This window comes from Rattus norvegicus, chromosome 9 (assembly GCF_021556685.1).
Source record: "Rattus norvegicus strain SHRSP/BbbUtx chromosome 9, alternate assembly SHRSP_T2T, whole genome shotgun sequence".
NCBI lineage: Eukaryota > Metazoa > Chordata > Mammalia > Rodentia > Muridae > Rattus > Rattus norvegicus.
This window is the reverse complement of record NC_141542.1, coordinates 17,347,902-17,369,174: the sequence shown is the minus strand read 5'-3', so window position 1 is coordinate 17,369,174 and position 21,273 is coordinate 17,347,902. Positions and strand designations below refer to the sequence as shown.

At 38.9% G+C, this 21,273-nt stretch overlaps 1 protein-coding gene and 1 non-coding gene across 32 annotated transcripts in view; one reads left to right on the top strand and one right to left on the bottom strand.

Annotated features, from left to right (window-relative positions):
* Pot1b (protection of telomeres 1B) overlaps window positions 1–16,492 on the top strand; it is a 58,130-nt gene extending 41,638 nt beyond the window's left edge. For 26 of the 31 annotated variants that reach the window (XR_015628994.1, XR_015628987.1, XR_015628981.1 and 23 more), the window contains 4 exons: window positions 5,160–5,248; window positions 7,152–7,243; window positions 14,939–15,044; window positions 16,232–16,492. Coding sequence is in view for 14 of the 31 variants with exons in the window: in XM_087568114.1 (XP_087424240.1) it covers window positions 5,160–5,248; window positions 7,152–7,243; window positions 14,939–15,044; window positions 16,232–16,344 (400 nt within the window). In the remaining 17 variants the exon portion in view is untranslated. Of the gene's footprint in view, window positions 1–1,445; window positions 1,503–5,159; window positions 5,249–7,151; window positions 7,244–14,938; window positions 15,045–16,231 lie in introns of all 31 variants that reach the window. The other 5 variants (XR_015628986.1, XR_015628979.1, XR_015628992.1 and 2 more) reach the window with 1 other exon arrangement.
* On the bottom strand, window positions 12,648–12,753 carry LOC120094870 (U6 spliceosomal RNA). Its single transcript, XR_015630086.1, has one exon. It is a non-coding gene; the product is annotated as a U6 spliceosomal RNA (small nuclear RNA).
* Window positions 16,493–21,273: the final 4,781 nt, after the last annotated feature.

Sequence of the window (21,273 nt, the reverse complement as noted above, 5' to 3'; positions counted from 1 at the left end):
AGTGAGTGAAAACCATGTGTGTTTTTCTGTGATTGGGTTACCTCACTCAGGATGATATTATCTAGTTCCATTCATTTGCCTATGAACATCCTGAAGTCATTGTTTTTGATAGCTGAGTAATATTCCATTGTGTAGATGTACCACATTTTCTGTATCCATTCCTCTGTTGAAGGGCATCTGGGTTCTTTCCAGCTTCTGGCTATTATAAATAAGGCTGCTATGAACATAGTGGAGCACGTGTCTTTTTTATATGTTGGGGCATCTTTTGGTATATACCCAGGAGAGGTATAGCTGGGTCCTCAGGTAGTTCAATGTCCAATTTTCTGAGGAACCTCCAGACTGATTTCCAGAATGGTTGTACCAGTCTGCAATCCCACCAACAATGGAGGAGTGTTCCTCTTTCTTCATATCCTCTGAAGCATCAGTTGTCACCCAAGTTTTTGATCTTAGCCATTCTCACTGGTGTGAGGTGAAATCTCAGGGTTGTTTTTGATTTGCATTTCCCTGATGACTAACAATGTTGAACATTTCTTTAGGTACTTGTCAGCCATTTGATATTCCTCAGCTGCACATTCTTTGTTTAGCTATGTACCCCGTTTTTTTTAATGGGGTTATTTGGCTCTCTGGAGTCTTACCTTCTTGAGTTCTTTCTATATTTTGGATATTAGTTCTTTATCACATGTAAATATGATGTAAAGATGTTTTCACAATCTGTTGGTTGCCATTTTGTCCTAATGACAGTGTCCTTTGCCTTACAGAAGCTTTGCAGTTTCATGAGGTTCCATTTGTCGATTCTTGATCTTAGACCATAAGCCATTGGCGTTTTGTTCAGGAAATTTTCCCCAGTGCCCATATGATCGAGATTCTTCCCCACTTTTTTATTTTCTTCTATTAGTTTGAGTGTATCTGGTTGTATGTGGAGGTCCTTGATCCACTTGGACTTAAGCTTTATACAGAGTGAGAGAAATGGATCAGTTTGCATTCTTTTACATGCTGACCTACAGTTGAACCAGCACCATTTGTTAAAAATGCGATCTCTGTTGACTGGATGGTTTTAGCTCCTTTGTCAAAGACCATAGGTGTGTGGGTTCATTTCTGGATCTTCAATTCTATACCACTGATCTACCTGCCTGTCTCTGTAAAAAGCATACACTTTTTGTCACTATTGCTCTGTAATACTGCTTGAAGTCAGGGATGGTGATTTCCCCAGAAGTTCTTTTATTGTTGAATATTGTTTTCGCTATCCTGGGTTTTTTGTTATTCCAAATGAATTTGCAAATTGCTCTTTCTAACTCTATGAAGAATTGACTTGGAATTTTGATGGGGATTGCATTGAATCTGTAGATTGCTTTCGGCAAAATGGCCATTTTTACTATATTAATCCTGCCAATCCATGAGCATGGGAGGTCTTTCCATCTTCTGAGATTTTCAATTTCTTTTTTCAGAGACTTGAAGTTCTTGGCATACAGATCTTTCACTTGCTTGGTTAAAGTCACACCAAGGTATTTTATATTATTTGGGACTATTATGAAGGGTGTCATTTCCGTAATTTCTTTCTCAGCCTGTTTATCCTTTGAGTAGAGGAAGGCTACCGATTTGTTTGTGTTAATTTTATTACTAGCCACTTTGCTGAAATTTTTATCAGGCTTATTAGGTCTCTGGTGGAACTTTTGGGGTCATTTAAATATACTACCATATCACCTGCAAATAGTGATATTTCAACTTCTCCCTTTCCAATTTGTAACCCTTTGACCTCCTTTCATTGTCTGATTGCTCTGGCTAGGACTTCCAATACTTTATTGAATAAGTGGGGAGAGAGTGGACAGCCTTATCTAGTCCCCGATTTTAGTGGGATTGCTTCAAATTTTTCTCCGTTTATTTTAATGTTGGCTACTGGTTTGCTGTATATTGCTTTTACTATGTTTAGATATGGGCCTCGAATTCCTGATCTTTCCAGTACTTTTATCATGAAGGGGTGTTGAATTTTGTCCAATGCTTTTTCAGCATCTAATGTAATGGTTTTTATCTTTGAGTTTGTTTATATAGTGGATTACGCTGATGGATTTCAGTATATTGAACCATCCCTGCATCCCTCGGATGAAGCCTACTTGATCATGATGGATGATCTTTTGATGTGTTCTTGGATTCTGGTTACGAGAATTATATTGAGCATTTTTTGCATTGATATTCATAAGGGAAAGTGGTCTGAAGTTCTCTTTCTCTGTTGGGTCTTTCTGTGGTGGTCTAGGTATAAGCGTAAATGTGGCTTCATAGAGAGAATTGGGCAGTGCTTCCTCTGTTTCTATTTTGTGGAATAGTTTAGACAGTATTGGTATAATTGGTATAAGGTGTTCTGTGAAGGTCTGATAGAATTCTGCACTACACCCATCTGGTGCTAGGCTCTTTTTGGTTGAGAGACGCTTAGTAACTTCTTATATTTCCTTAGGAGTTATGGGGTTGTTTAGATAGTTTATCTGTTCCTGATTTAACTTTGGTACCTGGTATTTGTCTAAAAAATTGTCCATTTCCTCCAGATTTTCCAGTTTTGTTGAATATAGGCTTTTGGAGTAGGCTCTGATGGTTTTTTGAATTTACTCAGATTCTGTTGTTATGTCTCCTTTTTCATTTCTGATTTTGTTAATTTGGAAATACTCTCTGTGGGTTCTGGTTAGTGTGGCTAAGTGTTTATCTATCTTGTTGATTTTTTCAAAGAACCAGCTCCTGGTGTGTTTATTTTTGGTATCATTCTTTTTGTTTCTACTTGGTTTATTTCAGCCCTGAGTTTGATTATTTCCTGTCATCTTCTCCTCTTGGATGTATTTGCTTCTTTTTGTTCTAGAGCTCTTAGGTGTGCTATCAAGCTGGTAATATATGCTCTTTCCAGTTTCCTTTTGGACGCGCTCAGAGCTATGAGTTTTCCTCTTAGTACTGCTTTCATTGTGTTCCATTGGGTATGCCGTGCCTTCATTTTTATTAAATTCTAAAAAGTTTAATTTTTTCTTTTTATTTCTTCATTGACCAAGTTATCATTGAGTAGAGTGTAGATGCTTTCTATGATATCTTCTGCTCCTGAGATTCTTCCTTCTATCTCTTGTATTTTGTTGGTAATGCTTGTATCTGTAACTCCTCATCTCTTCTGTAGGTTTTCTATCTCCAAAGTTGTTTCCCTTCATGCTTTCTTTATTGTTTCTATTTCCATTTTTAAATCCTGGATGGTTTTGTTCAATTCCTTCACCTGTTTGTTTGCGTTTTCCTGTAATTCTTGAAGAGATTTTTGTGTTTCCTCTTTAAGCACTTCTACATGTTTACTTGTGCTGTCATGTATTTCTTTAAGAGAGTTATTTATGTCACCCTTAAAGTCCTCCATAATCATCATAAAATGTGATTTTATATCTAAATCTTGCCTTTCTGCTGTGTTTGGATATCCAGTATTTGCTCTGGTGGGAGAATTGGGCTCTGATGATGCCAAGTAGTCTTGGTTTCTGTGGCTTGGGTTCCTGTGCTTGCCTCTCGCAATCAGGTTGTCTCTGGTGTTAGCTTGTCTTGCTGTTTCTGATGGTGGCTTTACCCTCCTGTAGACCTGTGTGTTAGCACTCCTATAGACTTGTTTTCATTTAGCCTGATTTGTGAACAGAGAGCTTGGACCTCAGGTATGTAGCTGCTCCTCGGGACTGGCTTTCAGCTCTTGGTGCAGGCAGAAATCCGACATGTCCTGTCCCTGACTGCTCCTAGGTCCTTGTTCCCAGGGGACACAGAGGGCACTAGGCAATTTTCTCTTGGGTCAGGAATGTGGACAGTGAGTAGTCTCCTCTGAGTCCTCAGGAGTGTCCACACTTCTGAGCGTTCAGCTCTCTTCTCCACAGGGTTTGCGTGCTAGAAGCTGTGTGACAGTTTCAGTTCAGTTCCACATGCAGGCTGGACCCAGCAATTTCCTGCCACTGACTCCTATATTTCTGTTTCCAGAGGCACTGTGCAGTTTCTTCTTGAGCCAGGGATATGGGCAAGGGTGGGCAGAAGTGGCAGTCTCTCCTACGGTCTCAGGATTGTCCGAAGTTCTGGGTGTTCAGCTCTCTCTCCCACGGGATTTGGGAGCAGGGATATGTAAGATGGGATCAGATAAGTTCTGTGTACAGCCAGAAACTGGAAGTGCCCTGTCCCAGAGAACTTCTGCCTATGTGTGTCTTGAGTTCACCCGGCACGTCACTTGAAGCAGAACAGTTGGTCTTACCTCTCTTCTCAGGTGTGTAGGCACTCCTGGCACCTGGCTCTCAGTTCTAGGCGCAGGCAAAATCCTGAAGGGTCCTGCCACTGACTGCTTGTAGGTCCTTCTTTTTTGTAGCCCAGTCTGGCCTTGAATTTGTGATCCTCCTGCCTTTGCCTCCTTCAGCAAATCATACTGGCATGTGCCACCACAATAGGCAAGTGTTTCTTAAGACTGTGACCATTACATATTGTTCATAGAGCCATAAATTCAGAGTTCTTCTAACTTCTCTCCTGTTTATTGTTTGTTTTAACAGATAAGAAAATTAATAGTCAGATTAACTAATGATTTGGATACACAGTTCAGTTCTGGTTCTCAACATTGAGTTATTTATTCTGAAGCTCTTCTTTTTTTCTTTGTTCTATCACTATGAGGAGACATCATGACCAAGGCAACTTAGAAAAGAAAGTATTTAATTGCTTGCATTAAATACTTTACAAAAGAAAGTATTAATTGCTTATAGATTCAGAGTGGTAGTTCACAGTTACTATGGCAGGAATCAAGGTACCAAATAGGCAGACATGACATTTGAACAGAAGCTTTGAGATCATATATTGGTCGACAAAAGAGAGGCAGATAAATCTTAACACCTACCCCCCTACCCCCTGCCTTGCCCCAGTGACACATCTCTGTCAACAAGGCCACACCTTATGATCATTCCCAACTAGTTTTAACAACTGTAGAACAAACATTCAAATATATTAGCCTATGATGACCATTCTCATAAACTACCCCACCATAATATCTTTTATCACTTTTGTGTAAGTTAATCATAATTCTTTTGAAACAAACACATTACAGAGTAGACAGTGATGTCTTCTATTTAATAACTAACTTTCTAAAACTGTCCATACTTGAATAATTTAAATGCTTATCTTTTTTTTCTTATTCCCATCAGATGTAATCAGTGCTCAAACTTGAAATCCATACAAAACCTAAGTACTATTCCTAATAAAAGACTATGGCTTCCATCCTCTGTAGCAGAAGGTAAGCTAGATTTTTTTTCTTTGTAACTTAAAATTTTAATTCTGTCATCTCACTAATTTGTATTTCAATATGTTTGAATATTTATGGCAAATTAGCTTAGTTTATTTTTTAACCCATCCTAATAGACCAATTTATTGTCTGAAGTTAGGTATAAGCATCTCAACTTTTCTTAACTGACACCAATTTGCAATAATTGTAATAAAAAATAAGAACTGAATATTTAAAATACTTGCTATCATTTCCAAACATTGAAATGATAATATTTTAATACTTGACCACTTGTTTTCCATTTAATTATTGGTCACAAATACAGATCCTGAGAACATCTTTAGGGTCCATACTTAATGTTAGAATAGGCATTACTTTCCTTCAAGTCATTAGCTAGAACAAAGAAGTCACATGATTGGTTGTACACATGATTGATTACCTAGCCTTTGGTTTTAGCTTCCAGGAGAAGGGTACATTGTAAGGCATGTACTCTTAACTCTCAGATTATCCTTAATTGTAAAGCTAGATCTTCCTACTAATGTAGGACTACTAGTAATGTTCTGTCTACTAGAATTATAAATTTGTATATCCATTTTCTCTTCTACAAGAACAAACACTCTTTGTAGATACCACAATATCTATTCTGCTTCAATTGTGTCTATGTTTTCAAGCCAAGTACTCTACCATGTTTTGTTAACTTTCCCACACTTGTGATTTTTTTGTCTCCCCAGTAAATGCCCATTTGCCAATGTTTTTCTCAGCCTTGGCCCTTCATAGACATTTAGATCTGTAGGTTTCGTTTGGGCAACTTAAAATACATTAAGAATTCTTATTTTCATCAAACTATACTCAGCTTATTTCCCCTAGACTGAATTTTTGTTTTCGAATATGTATATATGTGTTTCTCATTTTTTTGTTTGTTTATTTCATACTTTGGGCCATTAGGATTCCATGTTACTTTGCATGATCTTCTCCTGTTGAGATGGGCAATGTCATTTCATGTGCTCCTTTGTTTTGACTTTGAGCCGACTTAGTGTTGCTTCAGTATAACTCTTGAGTCCTGAAACTACATTCTTCTCATTCTGCTTTTGGATACTACAATTATTTTTGTGCTGCTCCAACATGTTGTTTTTGACTTGCCTCCTTAAATTATCTTCCTAGTGGACTATGGTCTGTGTGTACAGAAGGTAATAGAATGTTCCATACATTCATGCAGTGTTATCAACTCCTGAAAAAAGATGTTTGCCTTAATTGAAAATTCTCATATGTTAACTGTAAATTTGTTATCTCCAACTTATTCAAATTCACTCATCCTAGCAAATTATGGAAGCCCAGATTTTGTCAAGGATAATAATAATAATAGTAATAATAATAATAGTAATAATAATAAATGCTCATAAACTAAAGGGGATAAACTTATTTTGGGGGGGATAAACTTTTTTTTTTTTTTTGGTTCTTTTTTTTTTTCGGAGCTGGGGACCGAACCCAGGGCCTTGCGCTTCCTAGATAAGCGCTCTACCACTGAGCTAAATCCCCAGCCCCGGGGATAAACTTTTAATAGCAGTAAACTTTGTGTTGCTTTCAATAATATTCTATGGTTTTCATTTTATTTTTTACATACGTAACTTGCAGTGAGTGACATTGTATTAATCATTTGTTGTAGTTTCTACCAAATATTAGGATACAATTTCTTATGTCATGAGACTACTCCTGCATAAATTTGGTGGAATGTTCCAAAGCGATTCTCTTATGGGGCAGCCTTCATAGATTGATCTGGAGAAGAAAGCTTTCATTTTCTTATAAATACTCTCAGTAAACATTATCTACTCCTATGCTCTATAATAAACCACTTTTGCTTTTACCTTGTGGAAAGTCTAGCAAACTGGATTAATATGCTTTTTTCCCCCCTCACTAGCTCTGGGCATTGTACCTCTACAGTATGTGTTTGTTATGACTTTCACATTTGATGATGGAACCGGAGTATTAGATGTCTACCTCAAGGATTCTGTAAGTAACAGACCTGGTTAAAACAAACAAACAAAATACCAAAAAAAAAAAAAAAAAACAAAACCCAATTTACTGAAATTTACATTTAAAGTCTTTAATATTCAGCTTAGTTTTCCTTCATTGTAATTTATGCAGACCTCTTAAGCCTAAAAATTGGTTTCTCTTTATTTTGTTCTTAAAATGATTTAAAAATAACTTAAAATGTAAGAATGAAACATAGCCCATAAAGCTAAAATTATGTGTTTATCTATAGCTCTGTGAAGAATTGACTTGGGATTTTGTTGGGGTTTGCACTTGAATCTGTAGATTGCTTTCAGCAAGATGGCCATTTAATTCCTTTAATCCTGCCAATCCAGGAGCATGCAAGATCTTTCCATCTTCTGAGATCTTCAATTTTTTTTTCTTCAGAGACTTGAAGTTTTTGTCATTCAGATCTTTCCCTTGCTTGGTTAGAGTCAGACAGAGATATTTTAAAATGTTATTTGTTACTATTGTTAAGGGTGTCATTTTCCTATCTTTTTCCTCAGCCTGTTTATCCTTTGAGTAGAGGAAGGCTACTGATTTGTTTGAGTTAATTTTATATCCAGCCAATTTGCTGAAGTTGTTTATCAGGTTTAGTAGCTTAGTAGTTAGGTGGAAAGTAGTTAGGACTTTTCGGGTCACTTATGTATCATATCATCTGCAAATAGTGATATTTTGACTTCTTTCTTTCCCTTGACCTCCTTTTGTTGTCTGATTGCTCTGGCTAAGACTTTGAGTACTATATTGAATAAGTAGGGAGAGAGTGGGCAGCCTTGTCTAGTCCCTGATTTTAGTGGGATTGCTTCAAGTTTCTCTCCATTTGATTTGATGTGGCTACTGGTTTGCTGTATATTGCTTTTTACAATGTTCAGGTATGGGCCTTGAATTCCTGATCGTTCCAAGGCTATTAAAATGAAGGAGTATTGAATTTTGTCAAATGCTTTTTCAGCATCTTATCTGATACTCATGCAGGTTTTTTAGAGTTTGTTTATGGAGTGGATTACATTAATGGATTTCCTTATAGTGAACCATCCTTGCATCCCTGGATGAAGCCTATTTATTTGATCATGATGGATGATCGTTTTGATGTGTTCTTGGATTTGTTTTGTGAGATTTTATTGAGTATTTTTGGGCCGATATTCATAAGAGAAAGTGGTCTGTTGTTCTCTTTCTTTGTTGAGTCTTTGTGTGGTTTAGGTATCAGAATAATTGTGGCTTCATAGAAGGAATTGAGTAGTGCTCCTTCTGTTTCTATTTTGTGGAATAGTTTGGACAGTATTGCTATTAGGTCTTCTATGAAGATCTGATAGAATTCTGCACTAAACCCAGCTGGTCCTGGGCTTTTTTTGGTTGGGAGACATTTAATTACTACTTCTATTTATTTAGGAGTTAATGGGACTGTTTAGATAGTTTATCTGTTCCTGATTTAACTTTGGTACCTGGTATTTGTCTAGAAAATTGTCCATTTCTTCTAGATTTTCCAGTTTTGTTGAATATAGGCTTTTGGAGTAGAATCTGATGATTTTTGAATTTACTCAGATTCTGTTGTTATGTTTCCCTTTTCATTTCTGATTTTATTAATTTGGATACACACTCTGTGGCCTCTGGATAGTGTGGCTAAGGGTTTATCTATCTTGTTGATTTTCTCAAAGAACCAGCTCCTGGTTTGTTTGATTCTTGGTATAGTTCTTTGTTTGTTTGTTTGTTTGTTTGTTTGTTTGTTTCTACTTGGTTGATTTCAGCCCTGAGTTTGATTATTTCCTTCTATCTACTCCTCTTTGGTGTATTCGCTTCTTTTTGTTCTAGAGCTTTTAGGTGTTCTCTCAAGCTGGTAATATATGCTCTTTCCAGTTTCTTTTTGGATGCGCCCAGAGCTATGAGTTTTCCTCTTAGCACAGCTTTCATTGTGTCCCATAAGTTTGGGTATGTTGTGCCTTCATTTTCATTAAATTCTTAAAAGCCTTTAATTTCTTTCTTCATTTCTTCCTTGACCAAGTTATCATTGAGTAGAGTGTTGTTCAATGTCCATGTGTATATGGGCTCTTTGTCATTTTTCTTGTTGTTGAAGACCAGCCTTAGTCCATGGTGCTCTGACAGGATGCATGGGGTTATTTCTATCTTTCTGTATCTTGCTGGTGCCTATTTTGTGACCAATTACATGACAAATTTTTGGAGAAGGTACCAGGAGCTGCTGCAAAGAAGATATATCCATTTGTTTTAGGATGAAAAATGTTCTATAAATATCTGTTAAATCCATTTGTTCCATAGTCTGTTAATTTCTCTGTGTCTCTATTTAGTTTCTGTTTCCATGAAGTGTCCATTATTGAGAGTGGGGTGTTGAAATCTCCCACTATTATTGTGTGAGTTGCAATGTGTGCTTTGAGCTTTAGTAACTTTTCTTTTATGAATGTAGGTGCCCTTGCATTTAGCATAGATATTTAGGATTGAGAGTTCATCTTGGTGGTTTTTTTTTCCTTTGATGAATATGAAGTGTCCTTCCTTATCTTTTTTGATAATTTTTTATTGAAGGGCAATTTTGTTTGATACTAGGATGACTACTCCAGTTGGTTTCTGGGGACCATTTGCTTGGGAAATTGTTCTCCAACCTTTTACTCTGAGGTAGTGTCTGTCTTCGTCATGGAGGTGTATTTCCTGTATGCAGCAAAATGTTGGGTCCTCTTTACATATCCAGTCTGTTAATCTATATATTTTTATTGAGGAATTGAGTCTGTTGATGTTAACAGATACTAAGGAATAGTGATTGTTGTTTCCTGTTATTTTTGTTGTTAGGGGTAGAATTATGTTTGTCTGGATTTCTTTTGGGTCTGTTGCATGAAGATTACTTTCTTGCTTTTGCTAGGGTGTGGTTTCCCTCTTTTGTTAGAGTTTTTTTTTTTTTATCTATTATCCTTGTAGGGCTGGATTTGTGGAAAGATACTGTGTAAATTTGGTTGTATGGTGGAATATCTTGGTTTCTCCATCTATGTTAATTGTGAGAGTTTTGCTGGGTATGGTAGATGGTAGCCTGGGCTGGCATTTGTGTTCTCTTAGTGTCTGTATGACATCTGCCTAGGATCTTCTGGCTTTCATAGTCTCTGGCGAGAAGTCTGGTGTAATTCTGGTTAGTCTACCTTTATTTGTTACTTGACCTTTTTCCCTTTCTGCTTTTAATATTCTTTGTTTTGTGGCTTTAGTGTTTTGACTGTTATGTGATGGGAGGAATTTTTTTTCTGGTCCAATATATTTTGATTTCTGTAAGCTTCTTGTATGTTTATGGGCATCTCTTTCTTTAGATTATATATATAGAAGAAGTTTTCTTCTATAATTTTGTTTAAGATATTACTGGTCCTTTAAGCTGGGCATCTTTATTTTCTTCTACATTGATTTTTCTTATGTTTGATCTTCTCATTATGTCCTGGATTTCCTGGATATTTTGCGTCTTACATTTTCTTTGATGGTGGTGTCAATGTTTTCTGATATCTTCTGCCCCTGAGAGTCACCCTTCTGTCTCTTGTATTCTGTTGGTGATGCTTGCCTTCTATAACTCCTGATCTCTTTCCTTGGTTTTCTGTTTCCAGGGTTGTCTCCCTTTGTTATTGTTTTATTGCTTCAAATTTCATTTTTAAATCCTGGATGGTTTTTGATCAATTCCTTCACCTGTGTTGTTGTGTTTTCCTGTAATTCTTTAAGAAATTTTTTTTTGTTTCTTCTTTAAGGGCTTCTACATGTTTACTTGTGTTGTCATATATTTCTTTAAGGGAATTATTTATGTCCTTCTTAATGTCCTCTATCATCATCATGAGATGTGATTTTAAATACAAATCTTGACTCTCCTGTGTGTTTGGATATCCAGTATTTGCTGTGGTGTGAGAACTGGGCTCATATGATGCCAAGTAGTCTTGGTTTCTGTTGCTTATGTTCCTGCGCTTGCCTTTAGTCATCAGATTGTCTCTGGTGTTAGTTTGTCTTGCTGTCTCTGACAGTGACTTGACCCTCCATTAAGCCTGACTGTGTCAGCACTCCTGTAGACCTGTTTTCTTTCAGTTGAATCAGGGTACAGAGAGTTGTGGGATCAGGTCAACTCCAGGTGCAGGCAAAACCTGTCCTGTCCCAAACTGCTCCTATTCCCCCTCTCCTCCTGGGTGCTCCAGGCAAGGGCTTCAAGCTGGTCCTGGGAGCAGAAGAATTGGCCTTACCTCTCAGGTTAGTTAGCATTCGTGCGGACTGGCTTTTATCTCTGGGAGCAGGTAGAAATGAGAAGGGTTCCTCCCCTGACTGTTCCTAGGTTTCTGTGCCCAGAGGGTACTAGGCTGGTTCCTCTTCGGCCAAGAATGTGTGTAGAAGTAGTTGTCTCCTCTGAGCTTGTGAGAGTCCAGATCTCTTGCTGACGGTATTTGTGAACACATAACTGTGGAACTGGTTCAGCTCTGGGCACAGGCAAAACCCGGAAGGGTTCTGCCTCTGACTGCTCCTAGGTTCCCATGTCCAGAGGGTACTAGGCAGATTCCTCTTTGGCTGGGGATGTGGGCAGAAATGGAAGTCTCCTGTGAACTCTGAGGATTGTCTGCACTTCTGAGAGTCCTGCTCTCTCTCCACCATGATTTGGGTACAGAGAGCTGTGGGACTGGTTCAGCTTCAGGCTCAGGCAGAAACTGGAAGGTTCCTGTCCCAGACTGCTCCTGGGTTTGTGTGTGCTGAAGTCTCCAGGAGGGTCGCTTGGAGCAGAAGAGTTGGTCTTACCTCTACTCTCAGGTGTGTCAGCCTTTCCTGTAATTCTTCAAGTGATTTTTGTGTTTCTTCTCTAAGGGCTTCTACTTGTTTACTTTTGTTGTCCTGTATTTCTTTAAGGGAGTTATTTATGTCCTTCTTAAAGTCCTCTATCATCATGAGGTATGATTTTTTTTAATGCAAATCTTGCTTTTCCTATGTGTTTAAATATCTAGTATTTGCTTTGGTGGGAGAACTGAGCTCCAATGATGACAAGTAGCCTTGGTTTCTGTTGCTTAGGTTCCTGCGCTTGCCTCTTGCAATCTGACTATCTTTGATGTTAGCTGTCTCAGACATGGCTTGACTCTCCTGTAAGTCTGTATGTCAGCACTTTGGAGACCGGCTTTCTCCCAGGGGGATCTGGGTACAGAGAGCTGTGTAACAAAGTCAGCTCAGGGCACAGGCAGATACCTGAGAGATCCTGTCTCATGCTGCTCCTAGGTTCTTCTTGGTCCAGGAATGTGGGTAGAAGTAGTGGTCTCCCCTGAGCTCTTAGCATTGTCTGTAATTCTGAGAGTGCAGTTCTCTCCCCCAACAGGATTTGGGTACAGAGAGCTGTGGGACCAGCTCAGCTATGGGCACAGCTTATTGGTACTTTATAATTGGAATTTTTAGGGGTTTTGTTGATTCTATTTTGTTCAGAAATTTCATCCCTGTGCAAGAACCTTTGTAACTTCTCTGTATCATTCCAATTTTAGTATATGTGCTGCCAAAGTGAATACTTTGGTTTTTTTTTGGGGGGGGGGTTGCTTGCTTTTTGGGTTTGTTTTGTTTGTTATTTACATTTTAACTTACAAAGAGATAGAAAACAATCCAACTTGAGCTTAAGTGATTTTTTTCTTCAGTCAGGACTATTCATCTAGTCACTTATTAAATGAATATTTACTGAGCAGCTGCTATGTGCAGTGTATGCATAGAAAACAGAACAGTTAGCAAGCCAAGAAAATTTTTTCTCTAAAATATAATATAGAATGGGCAGAAATAAAGTACCTTTTCATTATTGTTATATCCCTTCATACTTAACATTACCTATTTTCCCAGTAATACAAGTGTCATTAGCCTGGCTACATTATCTTACTATGTGTGTGCATCTCAAAGCTTTGTCTGAGAAGCACCTAAAAATATGTTCAGCATCCTTAGTCACCACGGAAATGGAAATCAAAATGACCCCGAGACTAATCAGAATGGCTAAGATTAAAACAAAGCAAACCAGGTGGAAATAGACGCTGGTGAGGACTTGGAGAAAGAGGAATACTCCTCCTCCATTGTTGATTGCATAGCAAGCAGGAAAAATTGCTTTGGAAATTAATCTCATGGTCCTTCAGAAAAGACCCAGCTACTGGGAATATACACAAAAGATGCTCCAACATATAACAAGGAAACATGCTTCACTATGTTCATAGCAGCCTTATTTATAGTACCCAGAAGCTGGAAACAACCCAGATGTTCATCAAAGGAAGAATGGATACAGAAATTATAGTACATTTACACAATGAAGTACTACTCAGCTATTAAAACCAATGACTGCATGAAATTCGCAGGCAAATGGATGTAACTAGAAAATATCATTCTGTGTGAGGTAACCCAGACACAAAAGAACACACATGGTATGCACTCACTGATTAATGGATATCAGCCCCAAAGCTCAGAATATCCACAATATAACCCACAAACCATATGGAGTTTAAGAAAAAAGAAGACCAAAGTGTGGATACTTTAATGCTACATAGAAATGAGAACAAAATAATTACAAGAGGTAGAGGGACAGAGGGACCTCGGAGGGAGAAAGGAGGGGTAGGGAAAAAGGTGAGAGCAGGATCAGGTATTAGAATGGACAAGAGAGAAGTACACAGGGTCAAGAAATTGAATAAAAATATGTAGCAGTGGCGGATGAGGAACTAGGGTTAGCCACTAGAATGTCCCATATACCAGGGAAGCAAGAGGCTCCTAGGATCCAACAAGGATGACTTTAGCCAAAATACCTAACAAAGGGGAGATAGAACCTGTAGAGACCACCTCCAGTAGATAGGCACTGTCCCACATGAGGGATTGGGCTACCCACCCATCTCAAAATTTTTAACCCAGAAATGTGTTCCTGTCCAAAGGAAGGATAGGGACAAAAAATGAAAGAGGGACTAAAGGAATAGCCATTCAGAGACCTCTCCACTTTGGGATTCATCCCATCAAGTGACACAAAATCCCCACACTATTGCTGATGCCAAGAAGCACTTGCTGACAGGAGCCTGGTATGGCTGTTCCCTGAGAAGTTCTGTCAGCACCTGACCAATACAGATGAAGATACAGCCAACTATTGGACTGAGCCCAGGAACTCCAATGGAGCAGCTAGGGGAAGGACTGAAAGAGTTAAAGGCGATTACAACCCTATAGGAAAAACAAATCAACTAACTAGACCATCCAGAGCTCCCAGAGACTAAACCACCAACAAAAGAGTATACATGGAGGGATCCTTGGCTCCAGATACATAAGTAGCAGAGGATGGCCTTATCTGACATCGGTGGGAGGGGAGGGCTTTGGTTCTGTGGAGGTTTGGTACCCCAGCGTAGGGGGTTGCTAGAATGGAGAGATGAAGTGGGTGAGTGGGTTGGGGAGCACCCTCATAGAGACAAAAGGGAGGGGGAAGAGGGGGGTTGAGATGTGAGGAGTTGGGGAGGAGTAACCGGGAAGGGGGATATCATTTGAAATATAAACAAATAAAGTGTTTAATTAAAAAGAGAGAGTATTAAAGAAGAGGATTGGACTTTAGCTTAGACCAGCATTGCAGTTTATGAATTCTACACCCTTAATAGAGAGATGTGTATATCTGTCATTTTAGCAAATTGGTTACTGAAATTCTATGCATGGAAGCTTCTTAGATGATGAACATTCCTTTGTTGTCATCCTTTTTAGGACAAGTTTTTCCAGATCCCAGCATCAGAAGTACTCACTGATGATGACCTGCAGAGAAATCTGGAAAGGATCATGAATGTTATTTGTCCTCCAGGAATAAAAATAGGTAGGCAGCAGTTCAATCGTGCTTCTTTCTCTTTGTTCAAAATTCACCTAGTGTGTATCTAATCCGCAGACTGTGGGAGGAAGGAAGCCAGCTGAGTCCTTGGGAATTACTAAGTGTAAACAGTATCAGTGTCTTGATAAGATGGCAGAAATAAAATAAATATAAATAAAAAGGTTTACAATACTTTGAAATATAATTAAAGCCTAGCAGTTTTGGTCACAACATACTTGACTCTGATTTAGCACATATACCATAGAAAAATTGGGGCTGCAATTACACCAAATTGATGCACTATTTACTAGAAACATGTCCTCAAATAAACTGTCATAATCATGTTTAACTCGGGGGATTTTCTTGGTTTCTAATGAGCTTCAAACTTTTCTGTATTTATTTTGCAAAGTTTATGAACTGCATCTACTGAATTCTGCCCTGATAAAAATTGTACACATTGTAGCCTCTGCCACTGAGCACTTTTGTGGTCAGCATTTCTTTTCTGTTAGAATCTGCAGAAGTAAATTATGTTAAAAAGTTGATTGTTCAAGTAATTGTTCACAGAGACAAATCTCCCCTCTACCTCCTTCACTGTTGCTGATGGGACTGTTAGAGTTTGCTCATGATTTTTCCTCTGCAGTAGGTCTCTACAATGTAACATCAGTTCCCAAGAGATGGCAAAAGTTTGCTTTTCTGGAACAAAGTTTAATTGAGATATGTTCATCTGTTTTCATATTGCGTTTAGTATGCATAGATTTCCAAAAGTAAAAGTCTGGGCCAGGTATCTTTTGAAATAGATAGATCTATCACCAAGCTTGGTTCCTGTACCAGATGCCTTGCAGACTTCCTGGGGCCTTCAGTTGGTCTTAGAAATGAACCTGCCTGCTCTTTGCCAAATGCGATGGTTGGCATTATTGCTGCCACTTAGGCAGGTCACAGGTAAGGCTTAAAATGACTTGATGTCAAGTTCAGGTTCTACCTCTATCTAATTAGTCAAGGAAAAGACAGCGGAGGCCCATACACAGTCAGCTTAAGAAAAGGAGCAAAACATTGGTGAGATGATTTACTACTTTTGCTGTCAAATGTTTTATAAACTTTTAATCACTTTCATCTGAGGTAAGGAAACAATTCTAACTAACACTATTATTAGTTCTGTGCTGGTTTAATGACTGAATGGCATGCCCTCTTGTCTGTAGATGCATACCCATGGCTGGAGTGCCTCATCAAGTCCTACAATGTCACAAGTGGAACGGAACATCAAATATGTTACCAGATATTTGACACCATGGTTGCAGAAGACATCCTCTAGTACTGCTACTCCATGTAGTAGGTGCATGGAGGTGGGGAGTGTAGTAGTCTTACAAAAAGTTATGACTGTGACTCTAAAAACCCACTTCTCTGTTATTGAATTACTCATTCCAATTTTCACTAGAGCATTAAATTCTTTTATACAGAAAGACATTGTATTGTTATTTATACCTTTTTGTGAATATGCTGATTTTTTTTTTTAACATGCTTAGGGTGACAACTAGAGTACAAAATAAGGCCACATTCTGTGTGGAGAAACCCAAGTTTTCATTTCCCATTTATGGAATCTCTATTCTTACCAGACTTCGTAGGTCTGTCTTCTGCACAAGACTCTTGTTTCTGTGCTGTTCACTCACCATCTGTAGTTGGGTTTATATTCCTGTCCTGAGTTTTATACAAGCAGTTGATAAAGATGTGTAGATAAGAACACCTTCTGTTCTAGAGTCTCTTAGCTCAATGGGGGGGGGTACTTTTCTTTCATCCATTTCCATTTTACTTCAGTTTTATACAGAGGAATTCTTTAACCAGTCCTGGTGTTAAGAAATCTTCCTGTGCATTCAAATGAGTATCTGGTTACCTGAGTTCCCCATGAACAAATATTTGTCTGAGTGAATCACCAATATACTAAAAGGAATATTTAAGGAGGTGTGGCAGAATTGGTTTTGTTTGATGCTTATGTTGCCCATTTAAGGATGATTTTATCACTTTGAACCGGATGCTGTACTTGATTTCTTCTTCTCTCTGTAAATAGTAGATATTATTCCATCTAATCCAGCTAATGGAGATTTATGATGATAGAGCATGAAATGTTTACAGTAGTGACTGTTCAAATGAGAGCATCTGCTAAAGTGTGAGACAACACACTGTGAATGAGAAAAAATGCAAACAGTGATTAGCAGCTGAAGGGGTAACTCATAGGTGGCTCTAAAACAGAAGAATTTGGAATTGGGAAAAATAAGGAACCATTCTCAATATTTCACAGTCCCACATAGACTTTGGGATGCCTGCAATTTTTCTTTTCATATAGATGAATCCTGGTTTTTTGTTGTTGTTGTTGGTTTGTTTTTTTTTTTTTTTTTTGTTCCTGATCTCCTCAAGAATCACCTGTTACGTCACTTTTCTTTCGCTTATATTCCTAAAAAGAACACAAGTGTAATTACATAGATTTTCATTTTCATGTAAATATATTGTGATAGTTTCTAGATCCTTGATTAAGGAAGTAGTACTATGAGATGTGGGCTTGTTGGAATAGGTGTGGCCTTGTTGAAGGAAGTGTGTCACTGTGAGTGTCGGCTTTAAGACCCTCATCCTACCTGCCTGAAAGCCAGTTGACCTCTGTCTTTGTTTGGAAGAATGTGGATTTGGGGACTTTGTATTTGGAAATCAGTGTTATGCTTTAAATGTTGCTTAATGAGCCAACCTAGTAGGAATATAGAAGTTTTTTTGCTGAGGGTGATTTGAATTGTAGGATCCTTGCTCTAGAGGTTTCAGAGAAGTATTTTAATATATTACTGAGACTGTTCTTGTGATCAAGGCCAACATGGGACAGAGCAAGTTCTAGGTGAAGAAAAGCTTAAGTTCAGGTGTAGTGGCATGCACTTTTAATCCACTCCTCTGTGGAAGGGCATCTGGGTTCTCCCAGCTTCTGGCTATTATAAATAAGGCTGCGATGAGCATAGTGGAGTGACTGTCCTTGTTCTATGTTGGAGCATCTTTTGGGTATGTGCCCAGGAGAGGTATAGCTGGGTCCTCATATCAGCCTCATTTATAACAGCCAGAAGCTGGAAAGTACCTAGGTGTCCTTCAACAGAGGAATTGACACAGGAAATGTGGTGCATTTATACCATGGAGTACTACTCAACTATTAAAAACAGTGGTTAATGAAATTCTTAGGCAAATGGATGTTCCTAAAAAATATCCTGAATGAGGTAAACAGTCCCAAAAGAACACACATGGTAAGCACTCACTAATAGGTGGATATTAGCCCAAAAGCTGGGAACACCCAAGAAATAATACACAGACCATATGAAGCTCAAGAAGAAGGAAGACCAAAATGTGGATGCTTCAGCAATTTTTAGAAGGAAAAACAAAATGCTCATGTGTGGAAATACAGGGAAGAGGATTGGAGCAGGGCTAGAAGGTCATCCAGAGACTGCCCCACCTGGGAATCCATCCCATATGCAGCCACTAAACCCAGACACTAAGGCTGATGCCAAGAAGTGCTTGCTGACAGCCTGATACGGATGTCTCCTGAGAGGCTGTGACAGAGCTTTACTGATACAGATGAGGATGCTTGCAGCTAACCATTGGACTGAGCACGGGGACCCCAATGGAGGAGTTAGAGAAAGGTCTAAAGGAGCCGAGCCGGTTTACAACCCCATAGGAAGAACAACAATACCAACCAACCAAATTCCCAGAACTCCCAGCGACTGAACACCAAATGTAGGGTACACAAGGAGGAACCCTCGGCTTTAGCTGCACATGTAACAGAGGGTATCATTGTCTGGTATCAATAGGAGGAGAAGCCCTTGGTCCTGTGAATCCTCATTTCCCCAGTGTAGGGGAATGCCATGATGTTTACATGGTAGTGGGTAGGTTGGAGTGGCTTGTTGGGAGTGGGAGCATCTTCATAGAAGCAGGGAGGGTGGGAAGCTGGAGAGATGGGGGAAAGGGATAAAATTTGAGATGTAAATACATAAAATGTCCAATAAAAGAAAAAAAATCCAGAATCCCTTAAAGAGGAAAAAGAAAAGTCCCTAAGAATCATGAAACTTTAGACAAATAGATGGAATTAGAAAAGAAATCATACTGAGTGAGGTAACCCAGTCACAACACGTGTGTTATGTAATCACTGATAAGTGGATATTATCCTAAAGCTCAGAATACCCAAGAAATAATTCACAGATCATATGAAGCTCAAGAAGAAGAAAGACCACAGTGGGGATACTTCAGGCCTTAGAATGGGGGAACAAAATACACAAGGGAGGAAATGGGGAGACAATGTGTGGCACAGAGACTGAAGGGAAGGCCATCCAGAGACTGCCTCATCTGTAGATCAATCTCATGTAGACACTATTGTGGATACCATAAAGTGCTTGCTGACAGAAGCCTGATAATAGCTGTCTTCTGAGAGGCTCTTCCAGAACCTGGCAAATACAGAGACCAATACTCACAGCCAACGGAGCATAGTTCTTCACTATACCTGTAACAGTGCTAGAGGTAGAACTTTGAGTGTGGAGTTTGCCAGTTCCTGTGCTTTATGATAATGACTGGTGCAGAGACAAGTGGATGGTACTTTTTAGAAGAAAGTAGAATTACACACACACACACACACACACACACACACACACACACACACACACACACACACAAATACAAACTTGATGGTGTCAGAAACCTGGCCTGTGAGACAGCAAAAGGAACTTGTGGAATGCAAGGCAACATTGTGGAAGTCAATTACATCCACCCATGTTGTTGAAATTGCTTAATCCCAACCCAGGGCTTCTACCCTGCCTTAGATCATTTAGTTCCTGGATAAATAATACCACCATTTTATGTTTCCAATCAGCCTTAAACAGGACGAGAGCTGAGCAGCTGTCTGCCCCCTATGCTGTTAGAATCTACTTTCCTATTGATAACTGAATTATTACTTACTACTTACTGTTTCATCTGGGCTGCTCTTAATTCCAATTAGCTAGCCCTCAGGACCATGTTCTCTTGAGTCCTAACCCATAGCAGCCTCTCCTACCACCTTCCGTACTTTCTCCTGTAGCTTGTTGTCTCTGTGGTTCTCCTTTGACCTCAAACTTGGGATACCTAAACCCTAACTATGTCCCTTCTTCCCAACTATTTGCTGTTGCCATCTTTCTTTGCCAATCAGAAATAATGAGAGTCTATATGAGGACTCTCTTGTCTCTGGGACAGCCTGGTTCTGGGGGCCTGCATTAATCATTACAATAGAGAACGTAGTCTTAACCATTCTTCTTCTTTTACATCATTTCTGCTTTCTCCTCAGCCATGTTCCTTGGATTTTCGAGGATATGATTACTGTCTCATTGAGGACTGAGCCTCCCAACAGTCGCTTAGTTTCCTGGGAAAGTGTTAATTTCTCTATTTACTGTAATTTGGAAAAAGCGGCTTCTGTGACCAAGGCTGAGTAGCATTTATCAGTGGGTGGATTTGCATACAGCAATTTAGGGAGCAGTCTAATGCTTTGTACTTCAAGTTTTCAGTTTACAACTTGAAGGTTCAAAAAGCAGTTTGAACCACAGATACATTGTCTCTTGAAGCTATATAGAAGTTGTTTTAACAACTCTTGTGTCCCCCATTACAGCAAAGTAGGTGAAATGTAAATATAGTTGATATTACTGGAACCAAACATAAGGCCTAACTTGTCAAATGAATGGCATTGTCAGTTTCAATCCTGCAAAATTGTCATACATGTCACTGAACACTGATGATGGAGGCTTCAATATCCTGTTTAAAGGGACAGTTTTAGGGAGCTTATGACTTTTTACAAAGGAGGCAAGATTTGAATCATGAACATCCAGGCTCTGAAATTCACATACCAATCCAGTTCTGAGGCACATTGTTATATTGATAGATGATCAGGCAGGACTTGTCAATCATTCAAGGCCATGGCCAGTATCAAGCCAAATTCTCCTGTTATGTGGAGGAAATGCCATCATTCTTTTACATGAATATCCACATTGTATACTTCGTAGCCTGTGCCATCCTTGTGTCCACAGTTTACATGTACCTAGTTGGCACCACCCTCAAATTCTATGGACTAACCACTCCCATATTTGTGGGGTCATCAATCAGAATAGAAGAGTGGAAGTAGAGCCCTTAAAGGTGCTAACAGATATTTGGGGAATCCTGGTATGTACCAGGATGCTAGGGAAGTTGAAGTCCTTTTTTTCTTAGGGTT